Here is a 23,080-nt window from a genome sequence, read left to right as displayed (position 1 = left end):
GGCGCTTTTAAGGCTTTAGTAAACCGGAAATGATGTGATGACATCACTTCAGGATTACTACATCCGAGACCTGATCGAAGCCGATTCCGGCTTTGTTTGGGTCCTCAGTAGGGATGAGCCGAACACCCCCCTGTTCGGTTCGCACCAGAACATGTGAACAGGCAAAAAATTTGCTTGAACACGCGAACACCGTTAAAGTCTATGGGACACGAACATGACTAATCAAAAGTGCTAATTTTAAAGTCTTATATGCAAGTTATTGTGATAAAAAGTGTTTGGGGACCCGGGTCCTGCCCCAGGGGACATGGATCAATGCAAAAAAAAGTTTTAAAAACGGCCCTTTTTTCGGGAGCAGTGATTTTAATAATGCTTAAAGTGAAACAATAAAAGTGTAATATCCCTTTAAATTTCGTAGCTGGGGGTGTCTATAGTATGCCTGTAAAGGGGCGCATGTTTCCTGTGTTTAGAACAGTCTGACAGCAAAATGACATTTCAAAGGAAAAAAAGTCATTTAAAACTACTCGCGGCTATTAATGAATTGCCGGTCTGACAATACACATAAAAGTTCATTGATAAAAACTGCATTGGAATTCCCCACAGGGGAACCCCGAACCAAAATTTAAATAAAAATGCCGTGGGGGGGTCCCCCTCAAAATCCATACCAGACCCTTCAGGTCACCCTTCAGGTCTGGTATGGATTTTAAGGGGAACCCCGAGCCAAAATTTAAAAAAAAAAATGGCGTGGGATCCCCCCAAAAACCCATACCAGACCCTTATCTGAGCACGCAACCTGGCAGGCCGCAGGAAAAGAGGGGGGATGAGATAGCAGCCCCCCCTCCTGAACTGTACCAGGCCACATGCCCTCAACATTGGGAGGGTGCTTTGGGGTAGCGGCCCCCAAAACACCTTGTCCCCATGTTGATGATGACAAGGGCCTCATCCCCACAACCCTTGGCCGGTGGTTGTGGGGGTCTGCGGGCGGGGGGGCTTATCGGAATCTGGAAGCCCCCTTTAACAAGGGGACCACCAGATCCCGCCCCCCCCTGTGTGAATTGGTAATGGGGTACAAATTTACCCCTACCATTTCACAAAAAAGTGTCAAAAATGTTAAAAATGACAAGAGACAGTTTTTGACAATTCCTTTATTTAAAGTCTTCTTCTTTCCATCTTCTTCGGGTCTTCTTCCTTCTTCCTTCCTTTGGTTTCTTCCTCCATTTTCTTCTTCCTCTGGTTCTTCCTCCAATCCTCTGCTTCTTGCTCCGGTGTTCTCCTCCGGCATCTTCCTCTGTGACGTCTTCTTCACCGCTTTGTTCTTGGGCCGCTCCGCATCCATGGGAGGCTCCCGCTGTGTGACGCTTCTCTTCTTCTGACACTTCTTATATAACGGAGGGCGGGGCCACCCGGTGACCCAGCCCCCTCTGACACATGGGGGCTTGACGGGGATTTCCCTATGGCTGTCACCCGGTTACGTAACCAGGTGACCCCCGCCCCCTCTGATGCCACGGGGAAAGCCATAGGGAAGTCCCTGTCAAGTCCCCAGGCATCAGAGGGTGGCGGGGTCACCGGGTGGCCCTGCCCTCCATTATTTAAGAAGTGTCAGAAGAAGAGAAGCGTCACAGCGGGAGCCTCCCATGGATGCGGAGCGGCCCAAGAATGAAGTGGGGAAGAAGACGCCAGACGAGAACACCGGAGCAAGAAGCAGAGGATTGGAGGGAGAACCAGAGGAAGAAGAAGATGGAGGAAGAAACCGAAGGAAGAAGGAAGGAAGAAGGAAGAATACCTGAAGAAGATGGAAAGAAGAAGACTTTAAATAAAGGAATTGTCAAAAACTGTCTCTTGTCATTTTTAACATTTTTGACACTTTTTTTGTGAAATGGTAGGGGTACTTTTGTACCCCATTATAATTTCACACAGGGGGGGCGGGATCTGGGGGTCCCCTTGTTAAAGGGGGCTTCCAGATTCCGATAAGCCCCCCCCCGCCCGCAGACCCACACAACCACCAGCCAAGGGTCATCAACATGCCGACAAGGTGTTTTGGGGGGCTACCCCAAAGCACCTTCCCAATGTTGAGGTCATGTGGCCTGGTACAGTTCAGGATGGGGGGCGCTCTCTCATCCCCCCTCTTTTCCTGCGGCCTGCCAGGTTGCGTGCTCAGATAAGGGTCTGGTATGGATTTTTGGGGGGGACCCCACACCATTTTTTAAAAAAATTTTGGTGCGGGGTTCCCCTTAAAATCTATACCAGACCTGGAGAATCTGGTATGGATTTTGAAGGGAACCTCCACGCCATTTTTTTTTTATTTTGGCGCAGGGTTCCCCTTAATATCCATACCAGACCTGAAGGGCCTGGTATGGAATTTAGGGGGACCCCCACACCAGTTTTTTTTAAATTTTGGTTCGGGGTTCCCTTGTAGGGAAATCCCATGCTGTTTTTATCAATTAACTTTTATGTGTATTGTCGGACCGGCAATTCATTAATAGCCGCGAGTAGTTTTAAATGACTTTTTTCCCTTTGAAATGTCATTTTGCTGTCAGACTGTTCTAAACATGGGAAACATGCGCCCCTTTACAGGCATACTATAGACACCCCCCAGGTACAAAATTTAAAGGGATATTACACTTTTATTGTTTCACTTTAAGCATTATTAAAATCCATGCTCCTGAAAAAACGGCCATTTTTAAAACTTTTTTTGCATTGATCCATGTCCCCTGGGGCAGGACCCGGGTCCCCAAACACTTTTTATGACAATAACTTGCATATAAGCCTTTAAAATTAGCACTTTTGATTTCTCCCATAGACTTTTAAAGGGTGTTCCGCGGCTTTCGAATTTGCCGCGAACACCCCAAATTGTTCGCTGTTCGGCGAACTGGTGAACAGCCGATGTTTGAGTCGAACATGAGTTTTGTTTAGAAGAAGGGATGGCGTGGTTGGAATTCTAGGACACAGTCAGCTATGGTGGAAAGTACCTCCATTATGATGGAAGGTACAGAAGGTAGGCTTTGGAAGAAGGACCACCATCCCGTTGACACCTCCAGCATGGGTCAGGTCTATGTGGGGAAATATGGTGAAGGGTTACCGGGGTATGATACCCTCTCCAGCATACTGTATCTTGCAATTTGTTTCTTTGATCACCATGTCTGAGACTCTAGGCATGAGAATATTCCTATGTTCCCATTGTTCTACAGCAAACAATTGATCAAAGTCAATTTCCCAAGAATAAGAAGAGAGGAGGTCCTTCGAAAGATAGGACAATAAAAGAAAAAAGGACAAGATTTCAAGAATGAAATGAGATGTGGTGGTTTAGAGGCGTCAGTTCTGGAATGGGGTAAGTAGTCGTCTGAAAAGCATTCTATTTTTAGCCTGATTTAGGAAGTGACGGATCTGGAAATACATCCAGGAGGGCAATTTGTGGTCGGTGTTTGTGGCATTGAGGTCACTGAGTTCTCGGAAGAATCCCTGTGTGAAGAATGAGTGTGTGGTAAGTTTATGATCTAAAATGTTAATGAACCCCCCCCATATGGGACAGAAAGGGTTCATGTAGAATATTTGTTCAGTCTGTGGTGCCAAATATCAGACAACAGAGTAAAGAACAGATATCTGGAATTCTGGAAGAGCTCCGCATACCTCCCGGAACCTCTCTGAGAATCTGACCCTCCCTTCTCTAAAAATGTCTTATTTACTTACAAGAGCCACTGTCACTGCTAATAATACCATCACCAATTCCACATGGTGGTGATGTGGAGGTATTGGCTGATGATGGATAACACGGGTAATATGTGACAGTGAAGGATTATAAAATGACATTTTCCACCAAGGAGACCCTTGGCAGGTTTTTTCTGAAACATGTTGGATTTCCTTGAAGTACCAAAGACTGGTTAGGGACCCCATAGACATGAAATGGTCAGTTCTCCGCACCAGACAGTGCAGGACATATGGGTCTTGTTTTTTTCTGGGTACTTGCGAAGGTGGGCTATATAAACATGCACGTCCTCCAGATCCTAGTTGTCATGAATGGGGCTGTCACGTATGATTGGGGATCATGGACCGTCCATGCAGCTTGCACACTGGGGGTACATAGATCACACTGAGAGACACTGGGAACACTGGGGGGGTACAAAGCTCACACTGGGAACACTGGTGGTATAGATATCAAACTGAGAACACTGGGGGTACAGAGATCACACTGGGATCACTGGGGGTACAGACATCACACTGGGAGACACTGGGAACACTGGGGGTACAGAGATCACACTGGAAGACACTGAGGTTACAGAGATCACACTGGGAGACACTGGCAACACTGGGGTAAAGAGATCACACTGGAAAACTCTGGGAACACTGGGGGTTACAGAGATCACATTGGGAGTCACTGGGAACACTGGGGGTACAGAGATCACACTGGGAGACACTGGGAACACTGGGGGTACAGAGATCACACTGGGAACGCTGGTGGTATAGATATCAAACTGAGAACACTGGGGGTACAGAGATCACACTGGGATCACTGGGGGTACAGAGATCACACTGGGAGACACTGGAAACACTGGTGGTACAGAAATCACACTGGGAGACACTGGCAACGCTGGGGTACAGAGATCACACTGGAAGACTCTGAGGGTACAGAGATCACACTGGAAGACACGGGGAACACTGGGGGTACAGAGATCACACTGGGAACACTGATGGTATAGAAATCAAACTTGGATCACTGGGGGTACAGACATCACACCGGGAAACACTGGGAACACTGGGGGTACAGAGATCACACTGGGTGCAGTCCGTTCAGGACATCAGGGATCTGGTGGACAGATTACTGGGAGGGGCTGGGGAAGGCCCGGCTGTCATGGTGCATGTTGGCACCAATGACCAAGTCAGAGGCAGATGGAGTGTCCTAAAGAACGATTTTAGGAACTTGGGAACTAAATTGAGGAAAAGGACCTCCAAGGTAGTGTTCTCAGGAATACTACCGGTACATCGAGCCACACCAGAAAGGCAGAGGGAGATTAGGGAAGTAAACAAGTGGCTGAAGAGCTGGTGTAGTAAGGAGGGGCTTGGGTTCCTGGAGGACTGGGCCGACTTCTCAGTCGATAACTGGTACTATAGAAGGGATGGACTGCACCTAAATGAGGAGGGTGCAGATCTGCTGGGAATGAAGATAGCCAAAAAGTTAGAGGGGTTTTTAAACTAGGCGATGGGGGGGAGGGTCCAGAGGTAGAGATAGTCAGCGCGAAACAGAGGGTAGTATTGGGGGCATTAGTGGTAGGTTGACCAAAGCACAAAAACACAAGGTGAGTATAGTAACAAGTCCTAGTTGCAAACTCAGATCACCCAATACGAGGACAATATGCGACCGGTCTAAACTACGTGGCATGTTCACCAATGCCAGGAGCATGGCGGACAAGATGGGTGAACTAGGGATACTGTTGTACAAGGAGGATTTGGATTTTGTGGGAATTTCAGAGACCTGGTTCCACAGCTCTCATGATTGGCTGGCAAACATTCAAGGGTATACCCTATACCGCAAGGATAGAGAGGGTAAAAAAGGGGGAGGGGTATGCCTATATATCAAGAATAATGTACAAGCGAATGTGAGAGATGACATCACTGAGGGAGCTAGAGAGGAGGTGGAATCCTTATGGGTAGAGCTCCAAAGGGATGAAGCTAAGGGGAAAATAATACTGGGAGTATGCTATAGGCCCCCTAACCTGAGGGAGGAAGTGGAGACAGATCTCCTATCACAATTTGGATTAGCAGCAAGGATGGGAAGTGTTATCATAATGGGGGATTTTAATTATCCAGACATAGACTGGGTGGAGGGAACCGCACATTCATCTAAGGCTTGTCAGTTCCTAAATGTCTTGCAGGATAATTTTATGGTTCAGATGGTAGACGCACCAACTAGAAATAAAGCATTACTGGATCTACTGATTACCAACAATACAGACCTGATCACAGATGTGGAAATACGGGGCAATTTAGGAAACAGCGATCACAGGTCAATTGGCTTCAGTATAAATCACACAAATAGGAAACATAAGGGAAATACAAAGACACTGAATTTCAAAAGAGCCAACTTCCCTAAACTACAAACCTTGCTAAAAGCCATAAATTGGGATAAAATATTAGGAACAAAGAATAAGGAGGAGAGATGGGTTTGCTTTAAGAGCATATTAAATAAGGGCATTAGCCAATGTATCCCATTGGGTAATAAATTTAAAAGATCGTACAAAAGTCCTGGATGGCTTAACTCCAATGTAAAAATGCATATAAAAGCAAAGGAGAAGGCCTTCAAAAAATACAAGGTTGAGGGATCATCCTCAGCATTCAGACTTTATAAAGAATGCAACAAGAAATGTAAGGGTGCAATTAGGACGGCTAAGATAGAACATGAAAGACACATAGCGGAGGAGAGCAAAAAAATCCCAAGAAATTCTTTAAGTATGTAAACAGTAAAAAAGGGAGGACAGACCATATTGGCCCCATAAAGAATGAGGAAGGACATCTGGTTACAAAGGATGGGGAGATGGCGAAGGTATTGAATTTATTCTCCTCCTCAGTCTTCACGAGTGAATCGGGGGGCTTCAGTAACCAAAACTGCAGTGTTTATCCTCATGACACATCACAGGAAGCACCTCCATTGTTAACAGAGGACGGAATTAAAATTAGACTTGAGGAATGTAACATTAATAAATCACGGCATCCCGTGACCACGTCCTGTTGCGACGAAACGACGTAGGGAGGAGGAGCTACGTCCCGACGACACAGCGATTCGAACACCCGGAAGACACGGGTTGCCTTGGAGCCGGCCGGCTTTCCTATACGCTTTTTTATGCTACTGATTCTGTAAGTGCAATCTTTACTTTTTTATTCAATAAAACGTTGGATTTTATGCTATGTGGAGCACTTTATTTCTTTCATGGGGACACATCCTATCCATGGTGATGTGATTGGTGGAGAGAGTTCCTGGATTCGGATGACAAGTGCCTGTTGTACAGATCCCTGGCTGGGGTTGTAGCCATCCGCCCTTTCAGGTCTCCTATAACTAAGAGACCAAATCTTCTGGTAAGAGGCAGCAGTTTTTGAGAGGTGGAGGTCTGTCTACGCACCTTATTTCACTACAGCAAGTTTTTGTTCCAGTATTCACTCAGCACTTGGGGACACTTATCATTTTGTTTTGCATGCATGTTACAAAGCATGTACGGACTATAATCATTATCGTTTCTGTACAGCCATGGACTTTTTTTGGGTTTTATAATTTTGTTTATCTCTACACTGATTATTCATTTTATGTTTTGGCACAGATATATATTTGTCACATTATTATATTTTGCCTCAGTGTTTTGAGACATTCACTTGTCTGCATCTAGTCACGCATTATTGAGTGTTTCTTTTTCTTTTTTCTTTTTTTCATGGACATAGGAAGCATTATCTTTGTCCTACAAATTTATTTTTATTATGGTGCATTCATACACTGACTAGCATTGAAATATTTGCTCAGTGACCACTACTTATCCTTATATCTTTATGAGGCTTTTGGGCACTTGTTTGTTGCCACTCTCAGTTTTTTAGCGCAACTTTTTAAATTTTATTAGATTATATGGTTTACTACTTTTTAGTCGCAGCTCATGTAAATTAGTGTAAGCGCAGTATTTATTTCATACCTAGTAAAAAAGGGAGGACAGACCATATTGGCCCCATAAAGAATGAGGAAGGACATCTGGTTACAAAGGATGGGGAGATGGCGAAGGTATTGAATTTATTCTTCTCCTCAGTCTTCACGAGTGAATCGGGGGGCTTCAGTAACCAAAACTGCAGTGTTTATCCTCATGGCACAACACAGGAAGCACCTCCATGGTTAACAGAGGACGGAATTAAAATTAGACTTGAGAAACTTAACATTTATAAATCACCGGGACCAGATGGCTTGCATCCGAGGGTACTTAGGGAACTCAGTCAAGTGATTGCCAGACCGTTGTTCCTAATTTTTACAGACAGTCTATTGACTGGAATGGTACCAGCTGATTGGAGAAAAGCCAATGTAGCACCAATATTTAAAAAGGGCCCAAAATACATCCCTGGGAATTACAGACCAGTTAGCCTAACATCAATAGTATGTAAACTCTTGGAGGGGATGATAAGGGACTATATACAAGATTTTAGTAATAAGAACGATATCATTAGCAGTAATCAGCATGGATTCATGAAGAATCGTTCTTACCAAACCAATCTACTAACCTTCTATGAGGAGGTGAGTTGCCATCTAGATAAAGGAAGGCCCGTAGACGTGGTGTATCTGGATTTTGCAAAAGCATTTGACACAGTTCCCCATAAACGTTTACTGTACAAAGTAAGGTCCAGTGGCATGGACCATAGGGTCAGGGCCGGTGCTACCACTAGGCAAACTAGGCAGCCGCCTAGGGTGCCCTGCTGCCTGGGGCACCCAGCCATTGGTGCTCCTACTCTCTTCTCTCTGCAGCAAGCAACTAATGCCTCATTTCCACTGAGTGGAACGGTTTGGGTCGGGACAGTTTGGAAGGGTTAGAATCGTCCGGCCTATTCAGGTGAGCGTTTCCACTGCAAGTCGGACTGCCAGGGGCCATACGGGGTTTGGAAAAAATGCCTTTGATGTGAGCATTGACGTTTTTTTCTGTCCGCCAATCAGTGGAATGTATCGTGTGATGCCAGTAGCTCCACCCTAACCGTACCATACCATTTTCTATGGCTTCACATCTATAGAAGGACCATGAATGGTGCGGTATGGTTCGGTTGTATGGGCCGTTTTCATAATGGAAACACTCAAAATAGCATACCGTACCGAACCAACCCGAACCGATACGCTCAGTGGAAACGAGGCATAAGTCTCAGCATCAGCAGGCAGCCACCACTCCGTTCGCACATAGTGTCAGAGGCGCATCGGCGGCAGAGGACCGTGTCTGTGTCCTGACTCCCAAATGAATGGAAACAAGCAAACATTCATTGATGGGCACTAGTAGGCTGCATTGATGGGTGCTGGTGAGGCTGCATTTGATGGGCGCTGGTAGGCTGCATTGATGGGCGATGGTAGGCTGCATTTAATGGGCAGTGGTGAGGCTGCATTAATGGGCACTGGTGGGCTGCATTCAATGGGTGCTTCATTAAAAAGGTTGGGTTTTCATGGGTAGGGAAAAGGGGGTGGAGTCAGGAGTGGAGCCGGGGGGGGGGGGGCAGCAAAATGAGGTTTCGCCTAAGGTGTCAAAAATTCTTGCACCAGCCCTGCATAGGGTGAGTACATGGATTGAAAACTGGCTACAAGGGCGAGTTCAGAGGGTGGTGATAAATGGGGAGTACTCAGAATGGTCAGGGGTGGGTAGTGGGGTTCCCCAGGGTTCTGTGCTGGGACCAATCCTATTTAATTTGTTCATAAAGGACCTGGAGGATGGGATAAACAGTTCAATCTCTGTATTTGCAGACGATACTAAGCTAAGCAGGGCAATAACTTCTCCGCAGGATGTGGAAATCTTGCAAAAAGACCTGAACAAATGAATGGGGGAGGGGCAACTACATGGCAAATGAGGTTCAATGTAGAAAAATGTAAAATAATGCATTTGGGTGGCAAAAATCTGAATGCAATCTATAGACTGGGGGGAGAACCTCTGGGGGGATCTAGGATGGAAAAGGACCTGGGGGTCCTAGTAGATGATAGGCTCAGCAATGGCATGCAATGCCAAGCTGCTGCTAACAAAGCAAACAGAATATTGGCATTAAAAGGGGGATCAACTACAGAGATAAAACGATAATTCTCCCGCTCTACAAGACTCTGGTCCGGCCGCACCTGGAGTATGCGGTCCAGTTCTGGGCACCAGTCCTCAGGAAGGATGTACTGGAAATGGAGCGAGTACAAAGAAGGGCAACAAAGCTAATAAAGGGACTGGAGGATCTTAGTTATGAGGAAAGGTTGTGAGCTCTGAACTTATTCTCTCTGGAGAAGAGACGCTTGAGAGGGGATATGATTTCAATATATAAATACCGGACTGGTGACCCCACAATATATAAATACCGGACTGGTGACCCCACAATAGGGAGAAAACTTTTTCGAGGAAGGGAGTTTAACAAGACACGTGGCCACTCATTAAAATTAGATTAGAAAAAAAGAGGTTTCACCTTAAACTACGTAGAGGGTTCTTTACTGTAAGAGCAGCAATGATGTGGAATTCCCTTCTACAGGCGGTGGTCTCAGCGGGGGAACATTGATAGTTTAAAAAAACGATTAGCACCTGAACGACCACAACATATAGGAATATACAATGTAATACTGACATATAATCACACACATAGGTTGCACTTGATGGTCTTGTGTCTTTTTTCAACCTCACCTACTATGTAACTATGTAAACTATAATACTTGTGAACAGTCACTATGAACAAGGGGGGTTTGACTACAGGTTCACTAGGAGTCTCTCAGAAAGTCAGGAGGACTAGGAGCTTATGGGTGAATTAGAAAGGTTCTCAGAAAGTCAAAGGACACGAACAGGCACTGGAGGACACTATTAATCTTCTCCACTAGGAAACACTGGGGAAACTGGGAATCTTCTCAAGAAGCCAGGGACACTAGGAGGTTTTAGGGGTCACTAAGAATCTTCTGCACCAGGAGACACTGGGGGACACTAGGAATCTTCTGCACCAGGAGACACTAGGAATCTTCTGCACCAGGAGACACTAGGAATCTTCTGCACCAGGAGACACTAGGAATCTTCTGCACCAGGAGACACTGGGGGACACTAGGAATCTTCTCCACCAGGAGACACTGGGGAACACTAAAAATCTTCTCCACCAGGAGACACTGGGGAACACTAAAACTCTTCTCCACCAGGAGACACTGGGGAACACTAAAACTCTTCTCCACCAGGAGACACTGGGGAACACTAAAACTCTTCTCCACCAGGAGACACTGGGGAACATTAAAAATCTTCTCCACCAGGAGACACTGGGGAACACTAAAACTCTTCTCCACCAGGAGACACTGGGGAACACTAAAACTCTTCTCCACCAGGAGACACTGGGGAACACTAAAACTCTTCTCCACCAGGAGACACTGGGGAACATTAAAAATCTTCTCCACCATGAGACACTGGGGAACACTAAAACTCTTCTCCACCAGGAGACACTGGGGAACACTAAAACTCTTCTCCACCAGGAGACACTGGGGAACACTAAAACTCTTCTCCACCAGGAGACACTGGGGAACACTAAAACTCTTCTCCACCAGGAGACACTGGGGAACATTAAAAATCTTCTCCACCAGGAGACACTGGGGAACACTGAGAATCTTCTCGACTAGGAAACAGTGAGAATCTTCTTAATTAGGTAACACTGTAGCCAGGCTAGGCAAGCCCAGGGATGGATGGGACACATTCCTAAAAAGGAGCTCCCAATCCAAAGAACATTATTGAGCACCAAAATATTTTTGACCAAACCTGAAGGGATGATCACCAGGGTGCACACAATTCATCTGTCCGGTCAATACAGAAAGGGAAATTTTAATATTAGGCAATCTAGTCACCATCCCATAGGGGGCAGCTTTTCTCTGTATAGTGATTGGTCACACTTCTCTTTTTCCATAGGTTGGAGTACACTCATCTCATATCATTGTATTCACGTTGTCACAGTATTCTAGGTTTTGTATAATGGGGTTGATCCAGCAGAGGGAATTATTCTGGAGTGCTCCCTTGCATCGTCCCCCACTGGACACCCAGCCTCAATTTTGCAGAGGAGTCTTTCTCAACTTTTTTTACATGGAGGAACCCCTGAAATATCTTTGTGGTCTTGGGAAAAACCCCTGCTAATAATTACAAACTACAGCGCACGGTACATTAGTGTAAGGGTCAAAAGGAAGAATGCTTCTTACAGTGAGGGTCAGAAGGAAGAATCCCTAGCTACAAAGATAAATGGTGTCAGTGGGAACTTATCTGAGAGGCAGAAGTTGCTCATTGCTCAAGAAACCCCTAGCAACCTCTGAAGGAACCCTAGAATTCCACAAAACCATGGTTGAGTAAGGCTCTTGTAGGGGGGCGCCAGTACATTTACATTGTGAGAGGACTCTACTCACCTTTACAATGTCATTAATCAGTGAATTCCGGAACATCCAGTCGAGGTTGATGCTGTCATTCTCCAATATGTCCTATAAAAGAGGAGACAGAGATTAATGCTCCAAATTCCCTTCATTCACACAATATAACTGAGGGGAACAATACAGTAAAGTGTAAGCTCCTCTGGTACAGAGACCGATGTGACATATTACCCCCCCATATGTAGTAATGTATAAATAAGCAGCAAGATTTTACCTGTAGGCTTCCCCTGGGACAATACTCTGTGACAATACAAATGTTCGGAGCGTCTATACAAGCCCCTAGGAATCGGGTTAAGTGATTGAACTGGACGTCCCTCATCTGAGGAAGAAGAACAAGGAGAAGATTAGATGGTCTCAGTCTCAATTTAGAACCTGAAGTTACGAGTTTAAAAAGACAAACAGGTACCTGACCTGTATTACTATAAGGTGACCACACCTACTTCTGCTAGATCTGTGTTTCTAGAGGGTGACCATACCCACTTCTAGTAGACCTTTATTTCTATAGGGTGACCACACCCGCTTCTTGTAAACCTGTATTTCTATAGGGTGATCACACCCACCTATGGTAGACCTATATTTCTGCAGGGTGACCACACTGACTTCTGGTAGACTTGTATCACTGTCATGTGACCACACCCACTTCTTGTAAACCTGTATTTCTATAGGGTGACCACACCCACTTCTGGTAGACCTGTTTTTCTATAGGATGACCGCCCCCACCTATGTTAGGCCTGTATTTCTATAGGGTGTTAACACCCACTTTTAGCAGAGCTGTATTTCTATAGCATGACCATCCCCACCTATGGTAGGGCTGTATTTTCATAGGGTGGCCACACTGGCTTCTGGTAGACTTATATCTCTGTAGCGTTTTGACACTCACTTCTTGTAAACCTATATTTCTATAAGGTGACCACACCCACTCCTAGTAAGCCTCTATTTCTATAGTCTATAGGAAGACCATCCCCACCTATGATAGGCCTGTATTTATATAGGGTGACCCCACTAACTTCTGTTAGACTTGTATCTCTGTAGAGTTTCCACACTCACTTTTAGTAGACCTGTATTTATATAAGATCATGTCATCTGCTACTTTTACCTATACTTAGACCTTAGAAATTACTGTTATGTTTCCAACAATACTAGAAGGCCTTGCTGATCTCTTTCTAAGATCTATGACCTAGGACCCAAACCTACTTAGGACCCCGGGGAGAAAAGTGCTATAGAAATACTAATATTATTATTTCTATAGAAAGACCAGCCCCCCTCTTGGTAGAAATGACAAGGTTTACAAACCACCATGTCTAATAGCAGGGCACACCTGGTGTAGGAAAAATGTCCATCTTCCACAATACGACCTCATCTGTTATTGGGAAACCACCGACTCTACAAGAAGACCACACATGCTACTAAATCTAGTTCTACCAGGTAACATGAAGACCAACAATTCTATAAGAATGTCTGAGGAACACCATGAAAAATGATTGACTTCTATCAGATATGGAATATTACACCTTCAGCTGGTAGATCGCCATCAAAAAAAGAAACCAGGTTTGCTTTTTGTCCACCTCCATCTACTGCTTCTAGGCAGATTATGATCTGTTTCAGAAGACCTTACCTCATAGAACACAATCTGTAAAACTATCATTTCCACTTTAAAACTGTGCAATATTCTCAGGAAGTCCTTATCTACACCAACATTCCAAACCTGACAGGTTATTTGTACAGGAAAAATCACAGCCAAGATTAATAAACCATCCTCTCTTCGGGAAATATATACAGTAATATTGGAACCATGCCTGCTATTAACAGAAGAACACATATGCTAGACTACAATCAGCACCAGAAGATGGCAGCTGGAAGACTTCCAACCATAAAAGAAGGCCTGGTGATCTCGTGGTATAGCAGGGAATGTGATCAGAGGCTACATCGGGGGGTAGACCACCATCATTACGAGGCCCAACCCATCTAAATATGTTGCAGGACATTACAGTGTGACATCATACTTACATGTTTAAGCTCAAACAGAACTTGTCTGGTCAGCTCAATGCGTTTCTTATTGACGTGTTTAATGGCCACCACATTTCCCTGCAAAGATGAAAAAGGCTGGTAAGAAGGTGCAGGGATGGGTACAGAAGGTGAAAAAAGGTGTTTGAAAAAAGTCTTAATACTCCACCTTGAAGTGTCCGGTGTTGGCGAAGATTTGATATTTCCCATGAGCAGTCATCAGAGAACCATAACTGGAGCCTCTCTAGGACAGAGCGAGACTGTCACACACACAGAGCGAGACCGTCACACACACAGAACTATGAGCTATTACAGAGCAAACAGACATGGAAGGATGTCTTCCACCTCCAGCTGACGGTATACATACAGGGACAACATTAGAGAAGGAGGTGGGCGGATGAGAAGGAAGGTCAAGAAACTTCCACTAAGGAACCTAATTAGCTTGTTTACACCTGCAGGGTACAGATGTGCCAATAACAGAGGGCGTTGTTCGTGCGGAATTCCCCTTAATCCTCAGATGGTAGACAAAATGTTCACTTTGCCCACTACCTGATGACATATAGCACACCCCTATAAATGAATCTACAATTTAACTCAATGATTTACAGAACAGGAACTGGGGGAATCATGGACAGAATCATAACACGTGGAGGTGGAGGATGAAGAACACTGCAGTCAATAAATGTCATGTAGAGGTGGAAGATGGAGGACACCATAGCCAACAAATGTCATGTAGAGATGGAGGACTGAGAACACTGCACTTAATAAAAGTCATGTGGAGGTGGAGGATGGGGGACAACAAATGTCATATGGAGGATCAAGAACGCCTCACCTAATAATAGTCATGTGGAGGATAGAGGACCAACATAGGCAATAAATATCACATGGATGTGGAGGACAAAGGGGTCCGCAGCCAATAAATGTCATGTAGAGATGGAGGATGGAAGGGACCGCAGCCAATAAATATCATGTGGATGTGGAGGACGGAGGATTCTGCAGCCAATAAATGTTATGTGGAGGTGGAGGATGGAGGACACCGCAGCCAATAAATGTTATGTGGATGTGGAGGACGGAGGATTCTGCAGCCAATAAATGTTATGTGGAGGTGGAGGATGGAGGACACCGCAGCCAATAAATGCCATGTGGAGGTAGAGGACGGAGGGGACCACAGCCAATAAATATCATGTGGATGTGGAGGATGGAGAATTCCGCAGCCAATAAATGTCATGTAGAGGTGGAGGATGGAGGGGACCGCAGCCAATAAATATCATGTGGATGTGGAGGACGGAGGATTCTGCAGCCAATAAATGTTATGTGGAGGATGGAGGACACCGCAGCCAATAAATGTTATGTGGATGTGGAGGACGGAGGATTCTACAGCCAATAAATGTTATGTGGAGGATGGAGGACACCGCAGCCAATAAATGTTATGTGGATGTGGAGGACGGAGGATTCTACAGCCAATAAATGTTATGTGGATGTGGAGGACGGAGGATTCTACAGCCAATAAATGTTATGTGGAGGTGGAGGAATCCTTCAAGTCTTGGTATATCACATTATATGTATATGAAAAGTGTAAACATTTAATTCCTGTACCCACAAAGGTGACCAGAGAAGCATCATATATTGGGAGAAGACATGAGGAGTAGCAAACATTATGAATGAAAGACTCATGGAGGAATGGGAGAAGTAGGGGCGAGTCTAGAAAGAGGCTAAAGAGCACTTAAAAGGAGGACTAATGTGAAGGACTGAAAGGACCTCAGGTGAACATCACAGATAAAATGGAAGGCCAGAGAACACAAGTTGTACAAGCTAGAAAGATGAATGGGAAGACCAATGAAGGAGATGGGAGAAGATAAAGGGAAGAATAGAAAGACCAGCAAGTGAGATGGGAGGAGCTATGCAGAAGAATAAGAAGACCAACGAGGGCGATGGGAAGAGCTATGGAAAAGAATAAGATGACCAACATGGCAAGGGAGGAGCTATGCAGAGGAATAAGAAGACCAACAGGAAAGATGGGCACAGTTATAGTGAGAAACAGAAAGACCAATAAGGGAAATATGAGGGGTTATGGAGAGGAATATGAAGACCAAAATGGTAGATGGGTACAGATACAGTGCAGAATAGGAAAACTAATGAGGAAGATGGGTGGAACTATAGCGAGGAATAAAAAGACCAATGAGGGAGATGAGAGCAGCTATACAGAGGAATAAGAAGATCAATGAGGAAGGGGGCGGAGTTATAGTGAGGTATAAGAAAACCAAATGAGGGAGATGAGAGGAGCTATAGAGAGCAATAAAAAGACCAATGAGGGGAATGAGAGGAATTATACAGAGCAATAACAAGACTAATGAGGAAGGGGCAAAGTTATAATGAGGAATAAGAAGACCAATGAGGGAGATGAGAGTAACTATACAGAGAAAAAAGAAGACCAATGTGGAAGAGGGGCAGAGTTATAGTGTGGAATAAGAAGACTAATAAGGGAGATGATAGAAGCTATAGAGAGGAATGGGAAGAGCAAAAAGCGAGACGGGAGGAGAGCAGAATAGGAAGGCATTAGAGGTAAGTAGGAGGAGCTATAGATATGGATGGGAAGATTAATGAGGGAAGATGACCAGAGCTATAGAAAGGAATGGGAAGACCAATAAGGGAGATGGGAGAAGCTATAGAAAGGAATGGGAAGACCAATGAGGGAGATGGGAGAAGCTATAGACAATAATAGGAAAATCAACAGGGGAAATAAGAAGGGCTATAGAAAGGAATGGGAAAGCCAAAGAGGAAGATGGAGGAGCTATAGAGCGGAATAGGAAGATCTTTTAAAAAATTACTGGAACTCCTGTGAGGAAATGGAAGACCAATGGGAAAGATGGGAAAAGATTTCGAGATTAATCAGAAAACCTATGGGAAGAGAGACTGTAGCAAGGAAGCAGCAGACCAATGGGGAGAGATGGGGGGAGTCACAGTGAGGAATGAGAAGACCTATGGGGAGAGGTTGTGGGAGCTAAAGAGAATCAGTGGAACACCTACAGGATGAGTTATCAGGAATTATGTAGTTGAAAGGGACCACCTATGAGGAGAGGTGGGAGGAGCTACAGAGAGGAAAGGAATGTCCAATGGAGAGATATGGGTGGAGCTATAGAGAGGAAGGGTAAGATTGGAGAGGGTCCAAAAGAGATGGAATGGGAGGACCAATGAGGCAAGAAGATAAGACTAGAATGGAATGCAGACAGAGGAGATGAGGAAAGCAGTTAAATGAGAGTACATGGAAATCATAGATCAGGTATGATGGAAGATGATAGTACATAGAGGTCATAGAGAAGGTATGTAGTGAGAGGACAGTACATGGAGATCATAGATCAGGTATGGTGGAAGAGGACAGTACATGGAGAAGGTCATAGATGAGGTATGATGGATGAGGACAGTACATGGAGAAGGTCATAGATGAGGTATGATGGATGAGGACAGTACATGGAGAAGGTCATAGAGGAGGTATGATGGAAAAGGACAGTACATGGAGAAGGTCATAGATGAGGTATGATGGAAGAGGACAGTACATGGAGAAGGTCATAGATGAGGTATGATGGAAGAGGACAGTACATGGAGAAGGTCATAGATGAGGTATGATGGATGAGGACAGTACATGGAGAAGGTCATAGAGGAGGTATGATGGAAAAGGACAGTACATGGAGAAGGTCATAGATGAGGTATGATGGAAGAGGACAGTACATGGAGAAGGTCATAGATGAGGTATGATGGAAGAGGACAGTACATGGAGAAGGTCATAGATGAGGTATGATGGAAGAGGACAGTACGTGGAGATTATAGAGTAGGTATGATGGGAAAGGACAGTACATGGAGATCATAGATGAGGTATGATGGAAGAGGACAGTACATGGAGACCATAGAGAAGGTATGATGGAAGAGGATAGTACATGGAGATCATAGAGAAGGTATGATGGAAGAGGACAGTACATGGAGAACATAGAGACGGTATGATATAAGGACTCTCACTAATGATAGAGTCAGGCGGCTCCCAGCATATTTGTGGTATCGATCAGAATTTCCGAACTGAAGCTCCTCCCATCTGATCCTCCACAGCATGCTGGCCAGTTCCTTCTCCAACATCAGCTTCCTGTTGACAGACAGAACACCAAACTCTACATTACCAGGAGACTAAAACCTGCCCCTGCCCAGTACAATCCCTCCACCACCCACTACAATCCCTCCACCACCCAGTACAATCCCTCCACCACCCAGTACAATCCCTCCACCACCCAGTACCATACCTCCACCACCCAGTACAATCCCTCCACCACCCACTACAATCCCTTCACCACCCACTACAATCCATTCCCAGTGTAAATCTTCCAAAACCCAATAAATTTCCTTTTACTGGGTGCATAGGGGGGCAGGATGGATGTGTGTGTGTATTGGGGGGGGGGTACAGTGGGGGGGGAGGGGGGATAGATATGTTTTGGGTGAATGTATATGGGGGTACAGTGAGATGGGGGGTGGGATGGATGTGTATCGGGTGGTGTATGGGGGGTACAGTGGGGGTGAGAGAGATGTGTATTGGGTGTATGGGGGGTACTGTGGGCGGGGTGGAATCAATGTGTGTTGGGTGTATGTGGGGTATAGTGGGGGGGGCAGTGTGAGATCAAAGTTTGTTGGGTGTATGGGGGGTACAGTGGGGGATGTGGGATCAATGTGTGTTGGGTGTATGGGGGGTATAGTGGGGGGGGGGGGGGCGGTGTGGGATCAATGTGTGTTGGGTGTATGGGGGGTACAGTGGGGAGGGGGGTGGTGTGTGGGATCAATGTATGTTGGGTGTATGGGGTGGTACAGTGGGGGAGGGGGGCTTCAATGTGTGTTGGGTGTATGGGGGTACAGTGGGGGAGGGGGGCTTCAATGTGTGTTGGGTGTATGGGGGGTACAGTGGGGGGGGGCATGGTGGGATCAATGTGTGTTGGGTGTATGGGGGGGTATAGTGGGGGGGTATAGTGGGGGGTGGTGTGGGATCAATGTGTGTTGGGTGTATGGGGGGGTATAGTGGGGGGGTGGTGTGGGATCATTGTGTGTTGGGTGTATGGGCGGGCAGTGTGGGATCAATGTGTGTTGGGTGTATGGGGGGTATAGTGGGGGGGTGGGGTGGGATCAATGTGTGTTGGGTGTATGGGGGGGTATAGTGGGGGGGGCAGTGTGGGATCAATGTGTGTTGGGTGTATGGGGGGTATAGTAGGGGGGTGGGGTGGGATCAATGTGTGTTGGGTGTATGGGGGGTATAGTGGGGGGGCAGTGTGGGATCAATGTGTGTTGGGTGTATGGGGGGGTATAGTGGGGGGGGCAGTGTGGGATCAATGTGTGTTGGGTGTATGGGGGGTGGAGTGGGGGGCAGTGTGGGATCAATGTGTGTTGGGTGTATGGGGGGTATAGTGGGGGGGTGGGGTGGGATCAATGTGTGTTGGGTGTATGGGGGGGTATAGTGGGGGGCAGTGTGGGATCAATGTGTGTTGGGTGTATGGGGGGTATAGTGTGGGGGTGGTGTGGGATCAATGTGTGTTGGGTGTATGGGGGGTATAGTGGGGGGGTGGGGTGGGATCAATGTGTGTTGGGTGTATGGGGGGTATAGTGGGGGGGCAGTGTGGGATCAATGTGTGTTGGGTGTATGGGGGGTATAGTGGGGGGCGGTGTGGGATCAATGTGTGTTGGGTGTATGGGGGGTATAGTGGGGGGGGGGGGTGGGGTGGGATCAATGTGTGTTGGGTGTATGGGGGGGTAGAGTGGGGGGGTACAGGGTGGGATCAATGTGTGTTGGGTGTATGGGGGGGTATAGTGGGGGGGTGTGGGATCAATGTGTGTTGGGTGTATGGGGGTATAGTGGGGGGATGGTGTGGGATCAATGTGTGTTGGGTGTATGGGGGGTATAGTGGGGGGCAGTGTGGGATCAATGTGTGTTGGGTGTATGGGGGGGTATAGTGGGGGGATGGTGTGGGATCAATGTGTGTTGGGTGTATGGGGGGTATAGTGGGGGGATGGTGTGGGATCAATGTGTGTTGGGTGTATGGGGGGTATAGTGGGGGGCAGTGTGGGATCAATGTGTGTTGGGTGTATGGGGGGGTATAGTGGGGGGATGGTGTGGGATCAATGTGTGTTGGGTGTATGGGGGGTATAGTGGGGGGGTGGTGTGGGATCAATGTGTGTTGGGTGTATGGGGGGTATAGTGGGGGGATGGTGTGGGATGAATGTGTGTTGGGTGTATGGGGGGGTATGGTGGGGGGGTGGTGTGGGATCAATGTGTGTTGGGTGTATGGAGGGGGTATAGTGGGGGGGTGGTGTGGGATCAATGTGTGTTTGGTGTATGGGGGGTGTATGGGGGGGTATAGTGGGTGGGTGGGGTGGGATCAATGTGTGTTGGGTTTATTTGGGTATAGTGGGGGGGCGGTGTGGGGTCAATGTGTGTTGGGTGTATGGGGGGTGGAGTGGGGGTGTGTATGGGGGGAACAGTGGGGGGGTGGGATCAATGTGTGTTGGGTGTGTGAGGGGGTATAGTGGGGGGGGTGTGGGATCAATGTGTGTTGGGTTTATTTGGGTATAGTGGGGGGGCGGTGTGGGATCAATGTGTGTTGGGTTTATTTGGGTATAGTGGGGGGGCGGTGTGGGATCAATGTGTGTTGGGTGTATGGGGGGTGGAGTGGGGGGGTGTATGGGGGGTACAGTGGGGGGGTGGGATCAATGTGTGTTGGGTGTATGGGGGGGGTATAGTGGGGGGATGGTGTGGGATCAATGTGTGTTGGGTGTATGGGGGGTATATTGGGGGGGTGGGGTGGGATCAATGTGTGTTGGGTGTATGGGGGGTATAGTGGGGGGGTGGTGTGGGATCAATGTGTGTTGGGTGTATGGGGGGGTATAGTGGGGGGGTGGTGTGGGATCATTGTGTGTTGGGTGTATGGGCGGGCAGTGTGGGATCAATGTGTGTTGGGTGTATGGGGGGTATAGTGGGGGGGTGGGGTGGGATCAATGTGTGTTGGGTGTATGGGGGGGCAGTGTGGGATCAATGTGTGTTGGGTGTATGGGGGGGTATAGTGGGGGGGGCAGTGTGGGATCAATGTGTGTTGGGTGTATGGGGGGTATAGTAGGGGGGTGGGGTGGGATCAATGTGTGTTGGGTGTATGGGGGGTATAGTGGGGGGGCAGTGTGGGATCAATGTGTGTTGGGTGTATGGGGGGGTATAGTGGGGGGGGCAGTGTGGGATCAATGTGTGTTGGGTGTATGGGGGGTGGAGTGGGGGGCAGTGTGGGATCAATGTGTGTTGGGTGTATGGGGGGTATAGTGGGGGGGTGGGGTGGGATCAATGTGTGTTGGGTGTATGGGGGGGTATAGTGGGGGGCAGTGTGGGATCAATGTGTGTTGGGTGTATGGGGGGTATAGTGTGGGGGTGGTGTGGGATCAATGTGTGTTGGGTGTATGGGGGGTATAGTGGGGGGGTGGGGTGGGATCAATGTGTGTTGGGTGTATGGGGGGTATAGTGGGGGGGCAGTGTGGGATCAATGTGTGTTGGGTGTATGGGGGGTATAGTGGGGGGCGGTGTGGGATCAATGTGTGTTGGGTGTATGGGGGGTATAGTGGGGGGGGGGGTGGGGTGGGATCAATGTGTGTTGGGTGTATGGGGGGGTAGAGTGGGGGGGTACAGGGTGGGATCAATGTGTGTTGGGTGTATGGGGGGGTATAATGGGGGGGTGTGGGATCAATGTGTGTTGGGTGTATGGGGGTATAGTGGGGGGATGGTGTGGGATCAATGTGTGTTGGGTGTATGGGGGGTATAGTGGGGGGCAGTGTGGGATCAATGTGTGTTGGGTGTATGGGGGGGTATAGTGGGGGGATGGTGTGGGATCAATGTGTGTTGGGTGTATGGGGGGTATAGTGGGGGGATGGTGTGGGATCAATGTGTGTTGGGTGTATGGGGGGTATAGTGGGGGGCAGTGTGGGATCAATGTGTGTTGGGTGTATGGGGGGGTATAGTGGGGGGATGGTGTGGGATCAATGTGTGTTGGGTGTATGGGGGGTATAGTGGGGGGGTGGTGTGGGATCAATGTGTGTTGGGTGTATGGGGGGTATAGTGGGGGGATGGTGTGGGATGAATGTGTGTTGGGTGTATGGGGGGGTATGGTGGGGGGGTGGTGTGGGATCAATGTGTGTTGGGTGTATGGAGGGGGTATAGTGGGGGGGTGGTGTGGGATCAATGTGTGTTTGGTGTATGGGGGGTGTATGGGGGGGTATAGTGGGTGGGTGGGGTGGGATCAATGTGTGTTGGGTTTATTTGGGTATAGTGGGGGGGCGGTGTGGGGTCAATGTGTGTTGGGTGTATGGGGGGTGGAGTGGGGGTGTGTATGGGGGGAACAGTGGGGGGGTGGGATCAATGTGTGTTGGGTGTGTGAGGGGGTATAGTGGGGGGGGTGTGGGATCAATGTGTGTTGGGTTTATTTGGGTATAGTGGGGGGGCGGTGTGGGATCAATGTGTGTTGGGTGTATGGGGGGTGGAGTGGGGGGGTGTATGGGGGGTACAGTGGGGGGGTGGGATCAATGTGTGTTGGGTGTATGGGGGGGGTATAGTGGGGGGATGGTGTGGGATCAATGTGTGTTGGGTGTATGGGGGGTATATTGGGGGGGTGGGGTGGGATCAATGTGTGTTGGGTGTATGGGGGGTATAGTGGGGGGGTGGTGTGGGATCAATGTGTGTTGGGTGTATGGGGGGTAGAGTGGGGGGGGTAAAGGGTGGGATCAATATGTGTTGGGTGTATGGGGGGTAGAGTGGGGGTTGGGATCAATGTGTGTTGGGTGTATGGGGGGTATATTGGGGGGTACAGGGTGGGATCAATGTGTGTTGGGTGTATGGGGGGTATAGTGGGGGGATGGTGTGGGATCAATGTGTGTTGGGTGTATGGGGGGTATAGTGGGGGGGCAGTGTGGGAT

General features: G+C 47.5%; 1 protein-coding gene across 1 annotated transcript in view; it reads right to left on the bottom strand.

The window, feature by feature from the left end:
* The window catches only part of NPR2 (natriuretic peptide receptor 2), a 187,154-nt gene that overhangs the window by 68,750 nt on the left and 95,324 nt on the right, over positions 1 to 23,080 (bottom strand). Inside the window, exons 8-12 of the mRNA XM_073612133.1 lie at positions 18,122 to 18,242; positions 14,280 to 14,354; positions 14,114 to 14,191; positions 12,321 to 12,425; positions 12,086 to 12,157 (exon numbers count right to left, since the gene is read on the bottom strand). Of these exons, the coding sequence (XP_073468234.1) occupies positions 12,086 to 12,157; positions 12,321 to 12,425; positions 14,114 to 14,191; positions 14,280 to 14,354; positions 18,122 to 18,242 (451 nt within the window). The remainder of the gene's footprint in view (positions 1 to 12,085; positions 12,158 to 12,320; positions 12,426 to 14,113; positions 14,192 to 14,279; positions 14,355 to 18,121; positions 18,243 to 23,080) is intronic.

Source organism: Aquarana catesbeiana, linkage group LG01 (genome assembly GCF_042186555.1).
Source record: "Aquarana catesbeiana isolate 2022-GZ linkage group LG01, ASM4218655v1, whole genome shotgun sequence".
NCBI lineage: Eukaryota > Metazoa > Chordata > Amphibia > Anura > Ranidae > Aquarana > Aquarana catesbeiana.
This window is presented reverse-complemented; position numbering and strand designations above follow the sequence as displayed.